We start from the raw sequence: 21,688 nt of genomic DNA on the forward strand, positions 1-21,688 counted from the left end.
TTGGTTGACTTGTTGTCTTCTGCTGGCTCGCCGTGGCCTTGTGCAAAGCTGTCAGAAATCATCGTTCACCGGCCAGGGTATAACGTGGTGTCGTCGGAATGTTCTTTATGGATGAGATTCTAATTCGAGAAACACCACAAGCATTGTCCTTCTGCGGGATCTCTCCCTTTGCACCTTGCTTTTCGTGATCCTGGATCCCTCATTTCCATACTTTGTCGTAACTCAGGCACCTAACCTCGTCGCCCGTGACGATGGTTTTCAGGAACTTTGGGGACGACCAAATCCGCAGATGATTTTTTTTTTTTTTTTTGTGAAAGTGGTTGTTTTTGTAAATTTGTTAGAAGCTTCAGACACTGTTACTTGTCGCACGCAGGAAAAAATATTTTCACGTGTATGTCAGACATTGGGTACAATCATGTAAAATAGAGAAGGGCGAAAGGCCAATACTAAGTGAAAAAATTCTGAACGTGTTTCCTACGAGAATCACTCTGTACATATTTTTATAAATATTTTGGTTTGCCCTGATGCCCCTAATCGTCACAGAGATATAAACCACACCTCGTTGAAAAGCTTATGGGACACAGATTTCAACGAAGTAACTTTTGTCCCCATGCCCAACCCGTAAAAGAAGAAAAAATGAAAAATAATTCCTCGAAGTTGGCAACATTTGTCATGCGCAAGAATGGACATACCCCATACCAAAAACATTAGCAGTAAGCTCTTACAATAATGAAAAATACAAATTAGAAGATGGAATACATACCCTAGCTTAGGAGCATTATAAAATAATCTAGAACAAGAATAACAAATTAGAACGTGACATAAGAGAAAAAATAAAAAAGAGAGTAGAAGAGTTAAATAAGTATGATTAGATTTAAGTGTAAGATTTTATGGATGTGTACATAAAGACTGCAATTTATTAATCATATGCGAAGTCATTATTCAAATCTATAGTTTCTATATAGAAAAAATAGTTTTTATATAGAAGAATTAATTCAGAAGATCTTCATAATCTAATTTTATAACTTTCCGTTTTTGAAAAAAAAAAAAAAATAATTTGTACAGGACTAACGTGTTGTAAATTGTATGATGCCTCCAGTGTAAACGTTACGCAGCTTTTAACCTCCTAGTTTTGCTCCTTTTTGCTTAATTGATGTGATATACGACTTTGACTCTGTATTACTTGCAAAACGTACGTACAAATGAAAATTTGACCATTGTACTCTACTCTAAAGTTACTCTAAAGTCAATTGAAGATGCACAGAAACTTCCAGAATAGAATATAATATAGTAAGGTTACATTGTATACTCTTGAAATTTAGAACTATACCAGTCAGCCTCGTTCACGGTCCCTATGAATTGCCTCTTAACAGCTCCAAAGAAATGTTACTTGTGTGCAAACGAAAACAGTTACCGTTCTGGTTTGCATAGGACATTAAAGTACATCATACGTTGGAATCAGCCCTCCGGAATGAGCATGTGGTACCTTAAGAAATCGGTAATAAGTGCCAGTCTCGTATAGTGTTGTGATTTGAACTTTTTTCAGTGTAATTTGTATGCAAACGAGAACTGTCACCATTGGTGTACATTACTACGAGGTGGCCCACAATTAGGTATGCACCCCTGAATTGATCAAGTAAAACATTCTAGTTTATGGGATTATTTGCTTCGCTCCTCCGAGCTTAAGATGTAAGTAAAAACAAATTAAGAACAGATAATAAAGGAAATGTCTACCTGATGGATAATAAGATGATATACAATGAGCTGATCAGTACGGTGCTGTATACCTACTTTTGCGCCATCCTGTATGTTGGAATCAACCTCCTGCAATAAGTGTAAGATAACTAAATACCGGCAGTGAGTGGCGCGTTTTGATCTTTTCACTTTGATTTGTGCACAAACGAGGAACGTCAACACTGTGCTTTGCAATATTATTTACAGAGGACACTCAGTACATCATATGTTGGAATCAGCCTCCTGAGGCGAACATAAGGTACTCAAAAATGTCGCCACTGAGTGATGGCTTCGCATATATTCCATTGTAAAATTTGCAATGTTTTTACACTCTTCACCACACTTCGTTTTCTAGTCCGGACATTTTTTCGGTAGATTGTGTCTCCAAATTTAACTGATTGCACTCAATTTTCTTACCAATTCCAAATTTCGTTTTCCACTAAAAGCCGTCACAGGTCCTTCGACAAAAATTTGTCACAAAGTACGTTTAGCAAATCAACTGTGAAATAATATGTTTCTACAGTGGTGGCATACGACAAATGGGTCAAAGAATGTTCCAAAATAAAAACGTAAAATTATAAATGTTTTCTTGTAATTGGTATCTAAATTCCACAGCCTGTTATGCGGAACTGGAGCTACAGTAACCGTTGTACCCGAATTGTTCAATGTAATTGCACCGGAATCTATAAATTGAGCACCAGAAAAGCAGATTTAACCGATTAACCAAAAAAAATTTTTTGGTGAATATTAGAAGTCACGGTAAAGAAGTCTCACTTAATGCTCGTCTGGTTGTTGCGCAGATCCGTTGCAAACATGAAAGAGAATGAAGATCATCAAAATTTAAGTTGCTGTGAACTATTAAGGAGCGAAGCTAGGGTAGAGAATACTTTTAACTTCACCAAAATGAGAGAAAGGAATTAACGACGGTGAAATTTAATATCTTGCAAAGGTAAGCAATCCAAAATAAATATACCAACCATAATTAGAAAAGCAGGAACTACGGAAGACATAAACAGGATTACTATCTGGAACGCAGTGTTACAAAGTCAGCAGAAAGTTGATATGTCAGATACAACACAAGTTGGACACTTGGAAAATGCATAAGTAACAAAAAACTTTAGGAAAGACTTATTACATAGTTGTGAAAAGGGTGGACTGTATTCATGGATGGATATCACACGCGAGAGAAGACTAATGTAGAAACGAAAGTGAAATGGGAACACATGGGAAAGACGGAAGTAAAAGTTTCTGGGCAGCGGACAGTACAAATCCTGTTGCCGCGGGCTTGCATATCAGTCCTGATTTTCGACCCTGGTGTTACCTCTACGAATTCAATTCGAGTCCCAGGTGGTCATAATTATTTGGCTGATCAGGATAGACATGATTGTCGTGGTTGATAGATCTAGTGTAGACTTGGCTAGAACTGTACATATTCATAGAGAAAGTACCGAGCGTTTAACGAATTCAACAAAACATATGCAACGGAAAGCAGTCCTAGTGTTTGGAACCGAAGCAATGAGTCTGTGGTAAAGGTTTCAATTTGTATAGTATATATGACTGCAAGAAAGGGCTCGCGTAGTCGGTGTAGAAATCTAAATAATGCCAGTTAATATATAAGCTGCAAAACAGAGAGGTGTAGGGTAATTTGCCATGCTATTAGTAATGTACCAAGCAGAGAGAGTGGGATGTAAAGACAGAAATAGTGTTAGTAGTTGTAGTGGTATGGGGAGTGAGCGAATACTAGTTTTTGTGAGAGCATTTGATCACAAGTTAAGGTAATGTCAAGGAAGCAGTGTGGAAGGACTTTGGAGATGATTTGCGTCGATATGTGTACAGTCAGAAACAATATTAAGTATAGTTTGCAGGTATAAGAAATGATAGCTCCAACCTATACTTAATATTGTTTCTGACTGTACAACTTGTGAGAGGTTGTAGCTGTGAAGTTGTTAATGGATGTGTTGGATTCTCGCAGGAAACCCCAACCCGGAAGGAATGTTTTGTTGCTAAACAGATTAAAATGCAGCTCTGTGAAGAAGAGATTGCTGTGGATGAGTTGAACACACACATGATATGCGACGATGGCACAGTTAATAAGGGCATTGAAAGTGGTTTCAGCGGTGATCAGTGGCACCAGGAGGAACGATGATTCTCCGGAAAGATGTCTCTCAATCGTTGAGTACCATGAAAGCTGTAGTTCGTCATATGGTTCTTCACCACCAAAGAAAAGTGTACAAAATTCCCGGACAGTTACTTGGCCAATGCGTTTAGGATCTGGACTAAGCAGCCCAGAGAAATGGAGCCTCCCCGGCTGTCTTCTCGGCTTAGCGATTGGCATGTCACCGTCTGAGAATCATCCCTGTTATGACACACAAAAAAGTACTGCATAAGTTAGAAAGGGAGGAACGCTTTGCAGACGCCAAAATACTTCACAATCACGGCTTCATAATTTCATGCAAAATTACATGTAAAATTAGTACGAGAGTCGACGTTGATAGTGCAGCTGTTCAAACAACCGCTGCAGGCTTTAATGAAATGAAACCTTTGATTACAGAACACGAGTTAACTCCAGAGCAGATCATTATGGCAAATCAGTCCAGAGTTGGGTTCTGTCAGAAGTTTAGCCGTTAAGGGCAGCAAGACTATCTTTGGTTACAATTGCCATGGATACAATTGCTGCCACGGCTCATTCGTATATGATCATGCCGGTGATTACAATGAATGACGCACTGCTTCCATACATGTATTTTCTTGTTCCGGAGCCCAGTTGTCATATTCCAGCGAGCGTGGCCTGTGAATTCCCTAATGTGAGAGCATATTTAAGTATGACAAACTCCTATTTGCAGATCTTCCTGGATCAAGCCTTGACCTGATTTGCTGACTAAGGATCATGTTTTGCTTTTGGTTGACTCCTGGACATTAAACATGTACGTTGACCCGTACAGCGCAATAGTTCCCTGTGTTTAGTTCTGTAATAAACTGATCACAAAGAAATGTACAGTCTTTGCTGATGTATTCTTTTGTCCATTGAAAAACATGGTTAAATTGATCACAGACACATTGGTTCTATCATTTAACATTAAAGCGTGACAACGTTAGGCGTTCCCCGTCCTTACACGGGAGGGTCCCACAAGTCGCTAAAATCTGATTACCACATAACCCATCTTATAGAGTATCATGAGAAATGAAAATGTGCAAAATTTAAGGTGCTATGGACCAGTAGGATAGGAACTAGGGGGCTCCAGAATTTGAATAGCCAAAGAATTGTATCATGGAATTATGTACGTTTCAGGTAAATATCTTGAAAACTGTTAAAGCAATCAAAACAAAAGTTCACAATATAATGAGAACAAAATGAACTATAGAAAACCGCAGTGTTGCCATAGGTGAAGCAATGTTGCCAACTCAGCATATTTTTAAATAGCACCATATACAAGTGTGCACAAATTTAAAATGCACTATTATCATTAAACATAACAGTGAAGTGTAGTGGTACAGTTTTGCATAATGTTGGAGCTACATGTCCTGAAAATGTACAATGGAGAAGTGTAATATGTGGGAACAAAGGGGTAATAAAGGAATGCATTAGAAACTGAGGATTTTGCAATATACTTCCGTAGCCCCGATGAATAAGCATACAACTCGCGAAAACAAAATGAAACACGCGAGGAGAGAAACATAATTCTGTAAACTGGTTCTCCAGGTTATCAGTATTTGGAACAGTATTTTCTTGGTGTGGTCTTTGTGTTCTTTTACTTTCTCTCTTACATACCGTATGATTATGTTTGTACACTGTAATATTACCATATCCACATTGGAAATATGATTATTTTATTACTATCTTACTGTTTACCCATTCGGCTGAGACCTCTAGTTGGAGAGTGCCAAGGAGAGTCTATCTTAATGAAAGGAATGGACTGTAAAAGAAAAAGAAAAGGAAGAAAGGCGTTGGTTATTCTGGTCGGCGGTAAAGGTATTGTTTGCAGTGTTACCAACCCGGCGTAGTAAATCTATACCTGACAAGATTTTATAAATAGTAATACTATGAGAATGAAATCAAAGTGGGCCTACAGCACTGAATGCACTATGACCGATTATTATTGTCCGTAGGGCATGACTGGGGATCTACGGTGCAAGATGAAAAAAAAAAAGGAATCCAAAATTTGGAGGAGGGGATAAGCACAATACTTTGCCTTCACTGGTTGACGGTATTGGCTCCATCATAATAAATTATCAAAACGACACGCGTACACACACGCAAGCATAACCACGAAACAGGTAAGAAAAAGAACTAGAAAAATACGGTAAACTGCACACGTACAGGCGTATGTGTACTGTAGAGAAAGACACTAACAAGTTCTCCCGCGGGTTGTTGGCGCGATCAACCGAATGTCGAAGCCGCCGAAACATAATGCTAGGCTGCATTTAAAATGCGCGCGCTCTGTTCACTACGTGACATCACCTGACCAGAATGTATTGCTGACCTGGGACCAATTTACGTAGGCTCTTCTACTTCTGTCATGCGCAGAAGTGTCGAGGGACCTAATGTCTGAGGGTAAACAGTATTTAGTTTTTAGACCGGATAGCGGTATGGTCTAGAAGGCTAGACAACCGATATATTAGGCATCGCGGCTTCCAATCCCGCCTCGGACATGTTTTTGTTGTTCTTTTCAACTTACATTTCATTGTTATCTTTCTCTTTCATAGTGATTCGGATCCCACTTTGCACTTCTATATAGCTTCGGAGCTGACGCAGGACGTAAAAATGGCATCACTCAATTTCGTTTTTCAAGTGCGTTAATATTTTGACACTGCTTGACATTATACTATCTGTGTTATGCATTTGAACTAAATCCATAGTATGAGACTCAGATTCCTTTATTACCATCTGTTGCCACCTATTAGACTTCTTCATTATACATGTTCAGCACACGTAGTTCAAATAGTGTGCAATACTGTACCACTAAGCTTCACTGTTGTGTTTAGTGATAATAGTGCGTTTTAAATCTGTGCGCACTTGTATATGGTGCTATTTAAAACAAATGCTGAGTTGGCAACACTGCTCTACCTATGGCAACACTGTTTATGGTTTTCGATAGGGCATTTTGTTCTCATTATATTGTGCAACTTTTGTTTTGATTGGTTTAACGGTTTTCAAGATATTTACTTGAAACGTACATAGTTCCATGATACAATTCTTTGGATATACAAATTTCGAATCCCCGTAGCTCCTATCCTTCTGGTCCATAGCACCTTACATTTTGCTCATGTTCATTTCTCATGATGCTCTATAAGATGTGCTACGTGGCAATCAGATTTTAGCGAAAACTTGTAGGAACCCTCCCGTGTCAGTCATTTGCTCATTACCAGTGTACCGAAAGGCAATTCAAAATTTGATACGCTTTGTGGCTGTTCTAGTCAACATCCCGGGCCATTCCAAACACCTACCGAATATTGTTTCGTAACAGGAATGCTGCATTGCGTGCGATTAGCTTGCTGCGAGAAATGTTTGTGTTGAGACCACACATTCATTATCGACCTTCACGTCAACTACAGCTAAACTAAACGGCCAAGTATTGTTCTTTCTACCTTCTATTCGCCTTCTCTCGCGTGCGATGTTCACGCACAAATATCTTTAACCTTTTCGAATTTTTCTTAGTGTAGTTTTATGTACTTTCCGTGCCCGAATAGCTGTTTATTGTATCACTTCTGACATACTAACTTCATGTCGAGTTAGCAACAGAGTTCATGCATGGTGTTATATTTGCTGTTATTATGGTATGTGGGTTGTTTTGGTTTCCTTACTTTCACTTTGGCAAGATATTGACTTTCACCGTTATTAGTGCCTTTCTCTAATTTCGGCAACATTCGAAGTTTTCCCTAGCTCTTCTCTCTGTTGCCCCGTAGCAGCTTATTTTGAAGATAGCGTTTAGTGTTAATACTCTATTAGTACAGTATGTTTGCATTGAATTTGCACAACTATATGGACTTTAGTCAGACAGTAGTTTAGAAAGGAAGACAGGGCTGGATTCGAGAAGGCGCTAAAGTAAGTTAAGGTGTCAACTTTTGCATCTGACTGAGTTAATGACGTGTACCAGGGTACATAAGACAATTCAAGAAATTACGAATGGAGTATTTGGTCGGGTGTGCCTCTTAACTAGGGATGGCCGGATCCGGATCTGGCCGGATCCGAAGATCCGGATCTGATTGGGTCCGGATCCTTTGGATCCGGATCTCGGATCTGGATCCGGATCCCGGATTTCGGATCTGGATCCGGATCCCGGATCTCGGATCTGGATCCGGATCTCGGATCTGGATCCGGATCTCGGATCTGGTTCCGGATCTCGGATCTGGATCCGGATCTCGGATCTGGTTCCGGATCTCGGATCTGGTTCCGGATCTCGGATTTCGGATCTGGATCCGGATCTCGAATCTCGGATCTGGATTCGGATCTCGGATCTGGGTTCGAAATTCGAATCTGGATCCGAAATCCAGATCTCGGATCTTGATTCTTATCCAAACCCACATCCCATCCAAATTATGATAAACTTGAATATCTAAAATTCGCCGAAAGTAATTTCACGAAGTCCTGACAGTGAAGAAGAGAACAGAAAATTAAGACGAATATTGACAAGTCTATTTGTTTCCTTCATTCTACTCTAAAGATCAAACGTTTGGCTTACTTAAGAAAAAAAAAAAGGATCCGGATGAGAGTTCGAATGTCGAATCTAGTTCCACTCGGTTGCAGGACCGAGATGAATATTTAAAATTCCTCAATGCACCTATTTCATTGACAGTTAAGAAAACATAAACAGTTAAGACAAGTATTGACTACTTTTTACGTATATTTATCTTGCTCAGTCTGCTCAAAATATCAAATGTATACCCTACAATTAGATTTAATAATTATTTAGTAAATCACAATATGAGCACCGAGAATAAACTATGAATTTTGGTGCCTCTTATCTAGATTTGAAATTTCGGATTCATACATAGAATCAGGCTGAAATATAAATATTTGAGATCTGGAAACCGAAACATGTGCTAGTAGCAAGATCGTAGCCGTTTGTACAGTGGCGTATTTACGATTTTGTTTCGGGGGGAGGCTTTGCTAACTTTCGGGGGAGGCTTTGCCTGAAAATGTGAAAATTCTGCAAGATATTTCATATAGTTTACTATAGTAAGTAAGATTTCGGGGGGGGGGGGGGAAGGGTTAAGCCCGGAAGTAGTTTGAGGAACACGAGAAATTTAAAACAGATAAATATTCTTTTTCAGGAGTAAGTCGCGCTTTAACATGACTTTTCATGAGTGTTGTGTTCAAATATGAAAACTGTAATGACAACTTGTTTGAAATAAAAACCTTTTCATTTTTAACAATAAAGTTAGGTAGGCCTACTTTCAGATTGGAGAAAAATTAGCAAGGCACGTACCACTGATTAGGGTGCTGATTCTTATGGAAGCTTTCATTTGAACCGGAAGATTTCCTCATGTTAGTATCGGATTGCCACAATTCACCTTGCTGAAAGACGTGGTTTATCAGGAGGTCGGACAAGATTCTTTTGAACGTAGCCTGTAGACTGCTTCTAGTCTCAATTATTCCCATATAACAAGACTAGCCATATACATAGTTGGTTCGAAATAAGTTAAAATATCACTAATTGACCTTAAGGGGATAATCGTGATTTAAATATTCCTAAATCAGAAGAGATTTGAAAGTTAAGCGGTAAAAGAAAACCGATAATTCCGGAATAAAGAGATTTATATGCAACCTAATGATAGCAATAAAACTCTTTATGTAACATTTTCAAAGCTAAAATTAACAGTTATCTTCTTGAAGAGGGTTTACGGCAACATATAATATTACAAATCCAATTATTATAAGTAGTACCTCTGACAGCCCTGCATTTCACATCACCATCGCCCTTCATCCTGACAAGGACAAACACCGTGCGCGTGGGTTTTCTCGGGGTTCTCCCGTTTCCTCCCACTTTCTTCATTCCACCATTTCATTCATTTCTCATAATCACCGTCTCCTTTAGCCTAAGCGGCATAACCGTGGGACGTGAAACTCAAAGATTTCATTTTCATTTTTTCATCCTGACAAGTGGACAATTCACTTACCCACAATGACTTTTCAGGCGTTCCAGTGACATCAATATCTCAGTTTGGCTTTGGGATCATGCTTCGGTGAACCTTGACTATCACCATCAGCAGCTATTAGAGAATCAGAACTTATTTCTGTATTAGATAATATGGGTAACTATAGTTTTTCGTCTAATAGAAGTCGGAGAGTGTATGGTATTATCGCAGGAAATATTTGATACATAAAACTTAGATTGTCAGTATTTAGGAGCAACTTTTAAAATAATCAGTTACTGTAAATGTGCTACAGATTAGCCGAGAAAACCCGACAGCCATAGTCGAGTGGTCTGCGGCATTAGGCTGTGGATCCTTTTACTGTAAATGTCTTGGATTCAAATCCCGCTTCAAATGAACGTAAGCCCGATGGTAGGAACCAAAGGACTGTCGTGCCAAGAATTTAATTTGTTTTAATTATCATAAATGCCTTCTTTATTATTAAATTTTATCCAATATTTTCTTTTCAACCAGTTTGCGAAACTCAGAGCTAGCTACTTGTTTTCTTTTTAATTCATGTTCATAGTTAGCACAACTAATCACTAAGGAAAAACAATCATTTCAATAAAATTCGCCTCGCGTCTTTCGTAACTCTAAGTTATTTTCAGCTTTTTTTAAAAAGCTGAATGGCGTTTTATCACTTTCCCCTCGCTTTCCCTATTTTTTTTTCTAGTTTTACCTATGTTTCTTTGCACGGATATTGCGCCTATATGCACGTGCTTAATGTGTTCGTTTACAAAAGCGGGCCATTTTTCTGCCACTATAGAAAGTAGAGTGCCCTGTATCAGAGAAATATTAATTGATGTATGTAAATGAATATATCTGTGATGAAGTCATAATTTCTCAGTTTTTGCATCGCACATAGTTTCCTCATCCTCATTAATCTCTTCACCCCCGCTTCCTGAATTCCAGTTCTGGTATTCTTTCTTAAGCAAGGCCTATTTAATGGGAGACTGATGTCTCATGTAGGCTTATTAACTATATCATCAGCAATAAAGAAAGTAGGGTTTAATTTGCACTAATTTTAGAACATTACGTTAATTAAATAATAATAATAATACGGAGTGAGCTCAGGCTACTTGTTAGGATTCTTGCTTCGCAATTGGATTATACCGGGTTCAAATTCGGAGACCAGCTATCCTGACTGAGGGTTTTCCAGGGTTGTTCCTCAGTTATACTGGGCAAATACTAGGTTAGTACCTTGATCTAAGGCTCTGGAGACCTTCCTTCCATTCCTTTCCCAATGTTTTCATCTGTTGATTATTACAGTGTAAAGTGGCCTCTGAGGATGTATCTGGTAGTTTATAGTAAATAAACAATAACGACTTAATATATTTTCACGAAACGTGTGGGTTAATTTAACTATAGCCTTACAGTCCCAATAGATAGCTAAAGTTTTAATATTAATTTCCTGACTTTTAAATACTATTTTCATATTGTTTCAGCTTTCAATTATCTCATGTATGTTCCACCGAGAATTGAACCTGAGATCACATGAACAAATGCGAATATGTTAAATATTTTTGAACACTAATATACAAAACACAAAACGCTTCAATGATACGATGCATGGATATGTTTTGGTTACGTCCTGCAATGTATGATTAAAGAAACCTGGAGGGTGAAGAAGAAATAACAGAAATCTCTTTTATATTTACTCCTTCAACAAACTCCTGACCTCAGAAGGGCAAGCCATAAGTTAGGTAATAAAGTCATACAACGAACACTTTTATTAATACTAATAACACTACACAACCATATCGCTCTCCTGAAATTCTCGTGTGTATGTTTAAAGATCTACTGTTGTTCCACGCCAACCAGTCTATATTTTTTGTTGTACCTTCGAAGTGAAAGATTTGTTGATGGTTGGACTCTAGTGAGTCAGAAACTACTATTAATAAAGAGTTTATTTTGTCCAGTATTCCTGCGATTAGAAGGGTCTTATCTAAAAGATATTTCATTTGTATATGAGAAAATAAGAAAGTTTATATAAGAAAGTAAATATTGCAAGGTTAAAATAACATAAAGAACAAAGGTAGCACAAACGTGTTATGGAAACATTTAAAAGCACAGCATCCTACTATATTAGTGAATCTGAAAAAAGTTTTGACGAATTTTAGATATTCAACTTTATCATCACAATTTCAGATGTAGGTTTGGATACGAATCAATATCTGAGATTCGGATCCAGATCCGAGATCCGGACCCAGATCCGAGATCCGAATTTCGGATCCAGATCCGAGATCCGAGTTTCGGATCCAGATCCGAGATCCGGACCCAGATCCGAGATCCGAATTTCGGATCCGGATCCGAGATCCGGATCTGAGATTCGGATCCGAGATCCGGATCTAGGTCCGGATCCGGCAAGATCCGGATCCGGATCTCACTGGATCCGGGATATCCGGATCCGAAAATTTTTGGCCATCCCTACTCTTAACCCGACGGCACTTGCGCCTGTTCATGTAAATTGAGCACTGGCGCTTAGTCTCAGACCCATTTGTTAAATTTGGTAGAATTACAATTATTATTTAGTAAAACGTTCGAAAGTTTCAATATGCTATCACAAGGTAATAAATCATGTTCAGAAGTGTCCATTGAAAAGTAAAATTTTCAATTTTAACTCCAATCAGAATCAACGGCCAGCTACAAAAACAGGTGGCACGGGTCTTGTGAGACTTAGGGCCAGTGCAGGCAGGTTAACAATGATGAAGAAACTAGGTCGTGCTTAAATCCTGAAGCTTCCTCTCACTCCAGTCCCACAATGATTGATGCATGTAGGTGAATCAATGCAGAAAATTGGCAAGTCTCAGTTACTTCATCTTCTGAATGGAAAAGATCAACCTGTAAGTCTTAGGACAATAAGGCCATTATTTAGAGAAGAGCTTATTTAATTTTTGACAGTCATCGCCCTTTTGAGAAATTTTATCGTAAGGAAGATACAGATCATGATATGCAACCTTTAAGTCAGGCGAGAATAACCAGGATGAACTTGTTCTGTGAAATTCTCGTTCAGATGAACTAGAGATAGGTTAGGGTGACTTGTGTTGGAGGTTTATGAAACCACCAAAGTTTGTTGACTTCTTTCCTTTAGTTTTAGTTCCTTCGAGAAACAATTTTGTTCGTGCCAGACATAGTGTTTGTGTGCATTATTATGGTTGTGTGCAAATGTATTTTTGCGAAGTCTGTTCCGTTCTAAGACTTCCTTCACCGAGGGCGGACCAAGGCAAAATTTTCACCCGGACAAAGTGACTTCTTGGCGTTCCCCCCCCCCTAATCCTAGCCTATATTTTAAATTTTATTACAATGATTTTAATATTTTAAACCCATTTTTCAAAAGAAAAACTTAATACTCAAGTACGTGATATAGGTATATTTAGCAATTAAAAATATACATATGGTATAAATTACATTGTTTTCTTATTATGTACACTCACGTCCAAAATGATTGTCGCATATCTATAAATGTCTTCTTGTAAGAGTATAATTTGATAATGATTTCGCAGGTTACTTTTAATACTGATACTATGTGTATAATCGGGTAATGTATATTTGTGGTAAATTTCATAGGAAAATAATTATAAATACGAAAATTAGAATGAGTAAAACAAAATGTTGCTAAATGGACAAAAAAAAAACTTTATTTTCATTGTATTGTTCTTATTTACTGCTCTTTTGACATGAAATTTACCACATACATGTCTATGCCCATTATACATATACTGCCATTATAAGAAATACCGGGTGAATTCGTTATCAAATTATATTTCTACAACAGCTTATTTATAGACATGCGACAATAATTTTGGACGTGAGTGTCCGTACCTATATGTTTAAACAAAAACAATATCGAACAGCATTTATTGAATACTACTAATGGTGACATGATTACTGTTACATTGTAAATTGTTTTATCAGTAACATCAGGAGTTATTCTGCCATATATCCGACTGTGTAACAATCTACCCCTAATAACGTGAAACACCAATGAATACATTTCTCATATGTTAAATGTGATTTACGCACAGGGATATAGACAACCCCTTTTTATGTAGGTCATAGTAGTTGGAAGTTTGTAGCATTCATAAAACGTATCTCATGGATTTGTAGAAAAGCAGAAAACTTTTACAAGGGTAAAACTTAATAACAGGTCTTATCAAGTTTAGAAATCCTCTAACTTTCGTAAGATAGTAAGTTACTAAACCATATCAAAGTCAATTTAGGGAACTTTATGAGAAAGCGTCCGTATCTTTTTCTTCCATAACAAACAGTACCTTAATTATCACGCCTGAAACCAACGGTTGCAGAACTAGGAGAATTTGTGCAAATCATTCTAGATTTTAATGGCATATATTCCTCTATTACTGAAAATTAGCAACAAATTAAACAATTTAGCACCTCGCAACAATTACAATATAACCTTCCGAGCTTTTTTTTCTGCAAAATCTCTAACAATGCAGTGGTCGAAGTGACACTGTATGCATGGTATGCCATACCGCCTCTAGTCTTTCAGTGATGAAGGCATACCGCCTCTGGTTTCTGAATGATTAAAACATACCGTCACTGGAAAATAGATTCTAAATACTTTTAATAAATCCATTTTTATACAGAGTAAGTGACGAATAATTTTGGGTGTAAAAGGTTTTATTTCTTATGTAGAAATGATTTCTAAGTTGACAACACCGACATTTTTCTTACATTTTCCCTACCTTTTGTTTTTAAAAGAGGTGCCTGCAAAGAATTTCGCCTAGTTTATATTTAGATGTACCATATTGAATTGTTTCCTTGTTATGTATGTGTGTGTCTTCTTGCCTTAATGCATATAAATGCCGTGTTTTGAGCATAGACGGGTTTAGAAGTTGTCTGTTGTGGGCAGGGGCGTCATTTCAGACTTCGCTTGAGAAGGTGGACAAGAGCACCAGGAACATAAGATTTTCACGTTTTGTACTAGTATATTAGTAGACAATCAATTAAAGTATGCGTATTTCTCAAACTCTTGAGGGGGAGAAATTGCCCCTCTTTGCCCCCTCCTAAATGACCCCCCTGTTTGTGGGAGCGGACCTTCCGGGTGTTTGAAATACCCCACAGTCGAATGGGAGACCGGGAGTTTTCCTACAGGAAGTTATTAATATCCTCATTCGGTTTTTCAGCATTTTCATGTATAATTCTCTATAATACAACATAAGAGGATTTTTTTTCAGAAATTTGGAAGGGATCAAAGTCTCTCCCTGCCCCCCCCCCCCTCTCCCGCGTTACTACAGAGAAACTTTCCAATGATTTTCAGTCATGTAAAATAGAAATGCAATCTTTTAGGCAACATACCCTCACTGCATTTCAACATTTAGGTAGCCGGTATGCCAAGTCAAAATCGTAGTAAAACATACCTCCTGTTTTTTGTTTGTTTTTTTTTCCACTTCGAAGACTGTGACAATGTAAATGTCTTGAAGAATGTCGAATTCAATAGACATCATGGCGAGTCCCATGAGGCACTCCTGGCAAATGGTATATCTCAAATAATTTTAATTTTAAATATAAATAAAAAAAGTCCGTTAAAAAACACATGATAAAATTTATTACTTGGTCTGCTCGTCGACAACAGCTCGTGATGCACGATGTCCTTCCAGTCCTACCAAACTTTGCTGGGCGTCAATTTGAACTGTCTGTCTTCTGTCTTGCAACCACGACTTTTGTTACATGGTTCTTGTAGTTAACCTAGTTTTAATCACTCATGAAGACCCCTCTTTAGGAATGGCTCCAGCCTATGTTTCAGTAGAGACTGTCAGACATTGGATCGAATAAATGTTTTTGAGTCAGGTCATGCGGTACTCAAACTTTCAAGCTTCTTTTTCTAGCCAGCTTCCTCTAAATCACTCACTAAGGTTTTGTAGTAGCCTGTGTCTATATTGTTGCACCTCTTAAACTCCCAAAACTGAACAGCTCCACCATCCACTGCATCTATACTCAGTAAGAATTCTTTCCTACCACTGTTCCTAACATGCACGTCACTGCTCTGTCCTGCACTAAAAACTGTTCCAGACCTGATCTATCATTAATTCCAAACGAGTGTTGAAAAGGTTTTTTTTTTTTTTTTTTTTTTTTTTTTTTTTTTTTTTTTTTTTTGTGACTAGACCCAGAGAATTAGCCTCATGCGTGGTAATCTTCTCCATAGTCTGAAGATAGTCACGGCAGTTCCTCCGGTGTGTTTTGAACTCTGCTGACTCTTGTAACTGCTGTTCGTGTTCTGTCTGAGGTCGAACTCTGGAACCGTCAGGGTCACCTAGTAACCCTGACAGACGCTAGTGGTTCACATAACCGGACAGAAATCAGAAATTAGCTGGTGGGTCGAGTACCTCTCTCTCAATCTATCATGGTGTTTCCTTAATGTCGCTCCAGGTTGACAACGAACGTCTACGTAATTGTCTTTGGAAGCTAGAGTACTTCATCATTAGTGCCTTATGCATTAGTGGCGGTGGGTCAAGCTTACAAGTTAGAAAAATGAGCGATTCAAGGGTAACTAGGTGTTGCTGTGTGTATATTTTCGAGATTTACAACGTTAATGTTTGCTTAATGTATGTTCTTGCTAACAAGTAAAGGTTCTCTCCCAAGAATCGGGGATCCGGAAACTGTGCATATATTTAGATAGAGGAGGGCCACGAAGGAATACTAGTGAAATATGCCGGGCCTACAGCAAAGGATAAATCCAATATGGCCACACGAAGGTCATGCCAATCGACTTTTGCAAGCAACCTCTCATCCACTTCCCATGGGCAGATTGACTTAAAGTTTTGTAGATTGATTATGTATGAACACTACACATCTATTGGTTGAAACTTCCCTCGTACAATTCGTTTTCCAGACACGAGTCGTTGACACATTGACATTTTGATTGGCCATATTGAGTTCAAGACGTCAACGTCCTCGAAATTTCAAACCAATAGACGTGTAGTGTTCATACATACACCGTGAGCATAAGGTAGTGTTCATACATAGCACCTGCCCTGATTATAAAAATTTATTACGGAATAACCGTTGGACAGAATAATGTAAATTGTGGTCCATTACATAGGTTAGTATTACAAGTTTTTTTTAGACCAATAGATGGCACCAGTGCTACCCAAGAGTGTAGCACCAGTACGCAGTTCGTTACTTGGCGCGCGCGGGTTAGTTGGCGAAATGGCATCGAAGCAGGAGAAAGCGCAATGCATGCTGTGGTATCACGCTTTCCCTGCCATATACATTACTCCACTAGACTTTTTTATGGGGCTATATCAAGGACAGAGTCTATGCCACACCTGTTGCTGACGTCGAGGAACTGAAGGCTAGGATACACGCAGATGTGGGTATTGTGACAGAAGACATGTTACAAAACACCTGGCAGGAACTGGAATACGAGCTACCAAGGGGGCACACGTTGAAGTAGTCTAACGTAAGTGGTCTTGAAAAAAAAACTTGTAATACTAACCTATACAACTGACCAGTATTTACATTATTATTTCAAACGATTCTTCTGTAATAAATTTTTGTAATCAGGGCAAGATTTTATGCTCACCCCGTATATCAATCTGGCCATGGGAAGTGGATGAGAGGTTGCTTGCAAAAGTCGATTGGCATGACCTTCTGGCGGCCATAGTCCATTTTCCCTTGCTGTCGGCCCGACATATTTCACCAGTATTCCTTCGTGGCCCTCCTCTATCTAAATATATGCGCAGTTTCCGGATCCCCGATTCTTGGGAGAGGACCTTTACTTGCAAGCATGATCTATTGGTTATGATATACTTAGGTGTATACTATTTGAAGCTCCTCGCTTATCTCCGGAACAGCCGTCCGTGTATACTTTGTAATTATTATCCTTGCTTCAGCATTTAGATATTGAAAATAATTAGCTTCTGAGGGTAATTCAGATTTTGAAACAAGTGTTTTTTTTTTTTCTTTTTTTTTTCCTGCAGGTTAGCAGGAAGTCGTATGTTCAAGTGTTGCTCAGTTGGACATGTGTTGTCGTTGTACGAAAGAGCATAGTTTTAACTTTACCATGGCAAGTTCATTCCACCATTTTTTCAGTTCACTTGTCATCGTAACTCCTCTTCAATATTGATAGTTGAAGCATAGTGATAGTAAATTGACATTTCAATGTGTTATTACAATATTTGAAACATTTGTATTTTATTGCTTAAAATTTAAGTTCTGAAGTTTTCTGTGGACTTCACATAAATGTTTCCATTATTTAATCATAAATCTGATTTGCCTTTCGAAATATTTGGCAGTCATTTTAGTCAAGAGTGCAAGCCAGCAGAGTACGACCCTGGTCGAGTAATATGTAAGAAAGTAAATTTCGTAGCTTCTGTTTGATTAATCTTGTTTGGCTACATTGTGGCTACGTTATATGATGTACTTTTAATGCAGTTTTATTTCAGTTGTGTGTTCCCATGATAATGTTCGTATATTTGTTCCAGGTCCGTAAAACATCCCAGGCAGCACTCCTTGTTCTGATGGAACAAGGTTTGGTTGAGAAATCGGATGTTGAAGAACAGGTGTGTCCCGTCATTCTCATGCTTACAGAATTGGATAGTCTAGTAGAATACCATACAGGAGCTGTGGCTGTGAGTAAATATATGCATATATTTTTCCCTCTGTGCAAGATGTACAGTGTAAGGTAGTTCGATAGAAAATAGCAACATGTAATTTTTGCATGTATTTTTTCTAGCCTCTTTGGAAGGAACTACAAACAACGTGTGTTGAATCATTTAAAGTCCATACTGTCAACCTTACTGATAAGGAGGAGCTGAGGGAGGATACGGTCTAGGTGGGGACTGCGTGAAAGACATGGGTAGTGAGATGTTAGTTATCATCTTACATCTCACTACCTTGTCTTTCATGTAGCTCACACCACATTTTCGTCAGTGAAATCTTCTGTTTCTACCGAAGACATTTTATGAGTGAGTGTTCCGTGTGTGTGCGTGTGTGTTTGTGTTTGTGTGGGTGTGTGTGTGCTTGTATGTGTGTGCTTGACTGTCAATATGGCGAAAGCAAAATTTTGGCATCAAATCTGGTTTGTCATAGCAGTAGCACCACTATCACAGCCAGCTTTGATGAGCAGAAGGTTGCTGACCCATCACCGAAGGAGATGATTAAAAAAGAAAGAAATTTAAAGTGATTCGGTTAGATTGAAGCCTAATTTCATATGGGAATTGTCTGTCTCAATACCAAAAATAACCACTGAGAATGTGCTTCGATACATATATCTATACATATAAACCTTATTATATTGAATGGCTTAGACATACACACTTAATAAGAGTCTGCTACTTTCGGGAGTAATACCTAAAGCTCAGTTAATACTAAGTAATTTCCAGGAAAACTACTCAAGCAGTTTGTGGTGTCTCGATTCTTCGTTTAGTATGAATTTCAGCAGAAAAGCATCTTATGTAGAATCTGCTTTTTGAAGGAAAGTTACATAAACAGTCGCGTTTTCAGTACACGAGGAAAAACAAAATGGTTGCACGAATTTCTAGATGTAAAAGTATTTGATTGCTAATTATTATTTCTTTTACGAATATACCTGTGCTTGTACGATGTGATGCTCTGGTGGTGTCCTAATACCCACGAATCGGGTGTGTCTGGTATGTGTTTATTGAACTTTCATACTCACAGCAAATGAAGAATGTTTACAGTGTTGTAAAATATGAGAAATGATTTTTCTTAAATAAACTGTCAATAATTAAAAGTAAAATCAATCATTCACTTCTTATTCGCATTGGCTTAACTGGGTCCACCCAGTTGCGAATTTATTACACCCTCGTATAATAGTGTGTGATCTAGATGTTCTTCGATGTTATTTTTTTTAATCCATTTATACACGCACAAACGTGAAATGAAACAAATAGGCTATTTTGTTTCCTTATTAATAGTTAATTGATACATTTAGTACAGTCTGCGAATCCAACGTCAGACACTGTCAAGACCCATGAATCAGTAATATGACGCACTGAAAATGTGTGTGGTGAGTTATTACATCTTTCATATTCTGCGAGGTCTTTGTTTTATTATGTAAAACTCTTAGCCCCCTTGAAAAATTTGAGAACGCCTCCCCAAGAAGAACTTACTGGGTACAGTACTGCTGCTGCTATTATTATTGTTACCACTTTTTTTAATTTCTAATTTTGTAAGATCTACTGATGAAGAGCTAAAGAATTCCGATAGCTATGTACCCCACAAAAATTTAACTCCACTTTTTTTTTTTTTTTATGGCACTCGATAATATCTTCATACTGTTTTCAGTTGATTTATAAGGATGAGTCATAAGTCTTGCAGTACTCTGGTCCACAGCATACCTGAATTTATTACAGTAGAATTGAAGACGACGGTGACTTCTTCGTGCGGGATTGTCTGCAGCCATCTTCCTGCTAGATTCTCAATTCGACGCTGATAACATGTGTTGTCCTTAGAGGCAAAGAAGTCAGCTATTGCTGTTTCAATTTGATATTGCTTCTTGATGGAGCATCGTGATTTCAGGAAGTGCTTCATGAACCTTCAGATAGTAATCGTAATGAGTACGGTCGGGACAATGTGTCAAGGTGGCATCAGTTGAATGCCATCAAATTTCAGTATTTTGTTCGTTTTTCAAGCTTAGTGTGGTTGTGCGTTATTCTGTTGTAACGGTATGATTCGGTGTACCAATCTAGCTTATTTTTGTCGTATTGCAGGATACATTTGCTCCAGCTGTTTGGAGTAGAAGTTGGCATTATTGATACGTTCGTTAAGAACTAACTCGAAATGCGTTAACCCCTCACAGTTCCTTTACACGCAGAGCGTGACTTTCTGCTCAAAACGGCCTGTTTGACCATCTGTTGATTGAGTGAGTGGTTGAGGGTTAATGAAGACATCACCAGCATAGCTATTTCCTTGCGTGACGATGTTTGACGGTCTGTTCTGAAAGTTGGCCCTTGCTCAAATACTGTTTTTGTACATTTTGATTCTGAAAAAAAAAAAAAAAAAAAAACTTTCCCTCATATGTGACAATTCGTTTTAAGAATCTCATATCTCGCGGATTTTGCAGATGTTCTCGAAATTCATCCTCTCTTCTGTGGACCCGAGCTCATCAATTCATGTGTGAGGGTCAACTCGTGTAACAATGTTACAGCTCTTGGTGGTTTTCCCGAGTTTGTGAAGGTGACACATTACAGTGGAGTGGGACATGAGAAATTTGTCAGTCGTCGTGTGCTGGTTGATGGATTTTTCTCTGGGGTTTCGTATGACATCAGTATCTCTTATCTTGGGGCAGCTGGACCTTGGCTAATCTCAGACTTCTAGAACCTGGACATTATTTCTGGACCCAGCAAGTTGATGTGCACTGGTTCATTGTACTTTCCCCTTTCTCATGACCCAGGTTTGGTTTGCTGGCGCAGCGTTAGGCCCAAGTTCGTGGTCCTACAATATTAGTTCACAAATCAGACATTGTTGAGCATTCATCAGCACTGCCACTAAAAACACTGAACATATTGACGGCGTGGCGGCTTACGTGTTATAGTCCAGTTTGACCTTGTAATTACGGTCGATCACGGCATATACACGCGCCTTTTGTTGAGGTTGTGGAAATATTGCATGACTTAAGACTATGCCTTGTATAATAGTGTAAAACAGGAGAAATAAATTAACATGTAATTTGCTGTAGTGAAATTGTAAAATCTTGATTTTTTTTTTTTTCGATTAATAACAGTGAAATCGCTTAATCTAAAATGATCATGTTCCGTAGTACTGTCATCCTGTTTAGAAGTTAGAACCGCTTTGGTCTCATATAAGTGACAGTTGAAGGAATCTTAATAGTGTC

At 38.3% G+C, this 21,688-nt stretch overlaps 1 protein-coding gene across 6 annotated transcripts in view; it reads left to right on the forward strand.

Annotated features, from left to right (window-relative positions):
• The window catches only part of LOC145673727 (serine/threonine-protein phosphatase 4 regulatory subunit 1-like), a 608,213-nt gene that overhangs the window by 388,061 nt on the left and 198,464 nt on the right, over positions 1-21,688 (forward strand). For all 6 annotated transcript variants that reach the window (XM_081743442.1, XM_081743440.1, XM_081743443.1 and 3 more), the window contains one exon: positions 18,315-18,461. In XM_081743442.1, the coding sequence (XP_081599568.1) occupies positions 18,315-18,461 (147 nt within the window). The remainder of the gene's footprint in view (positions 1-18,314; positions 18,462-21,688) is intronic.

The sequence above is a fragment of the Thermobia domestica genome, chromosome 17, assembly GCF_964235325.1.
Source record: "Thermobia domestica chromosome 17, izTheDome1.hap1.1, whole genome shotgun sequence".
Classification (NCBI taxonomy): Eukaryota; Metazoa; Arthropoda; class Insecta; order Zygentoma; family Lepismatidae; genus Thermobia; species Thermobia domestica.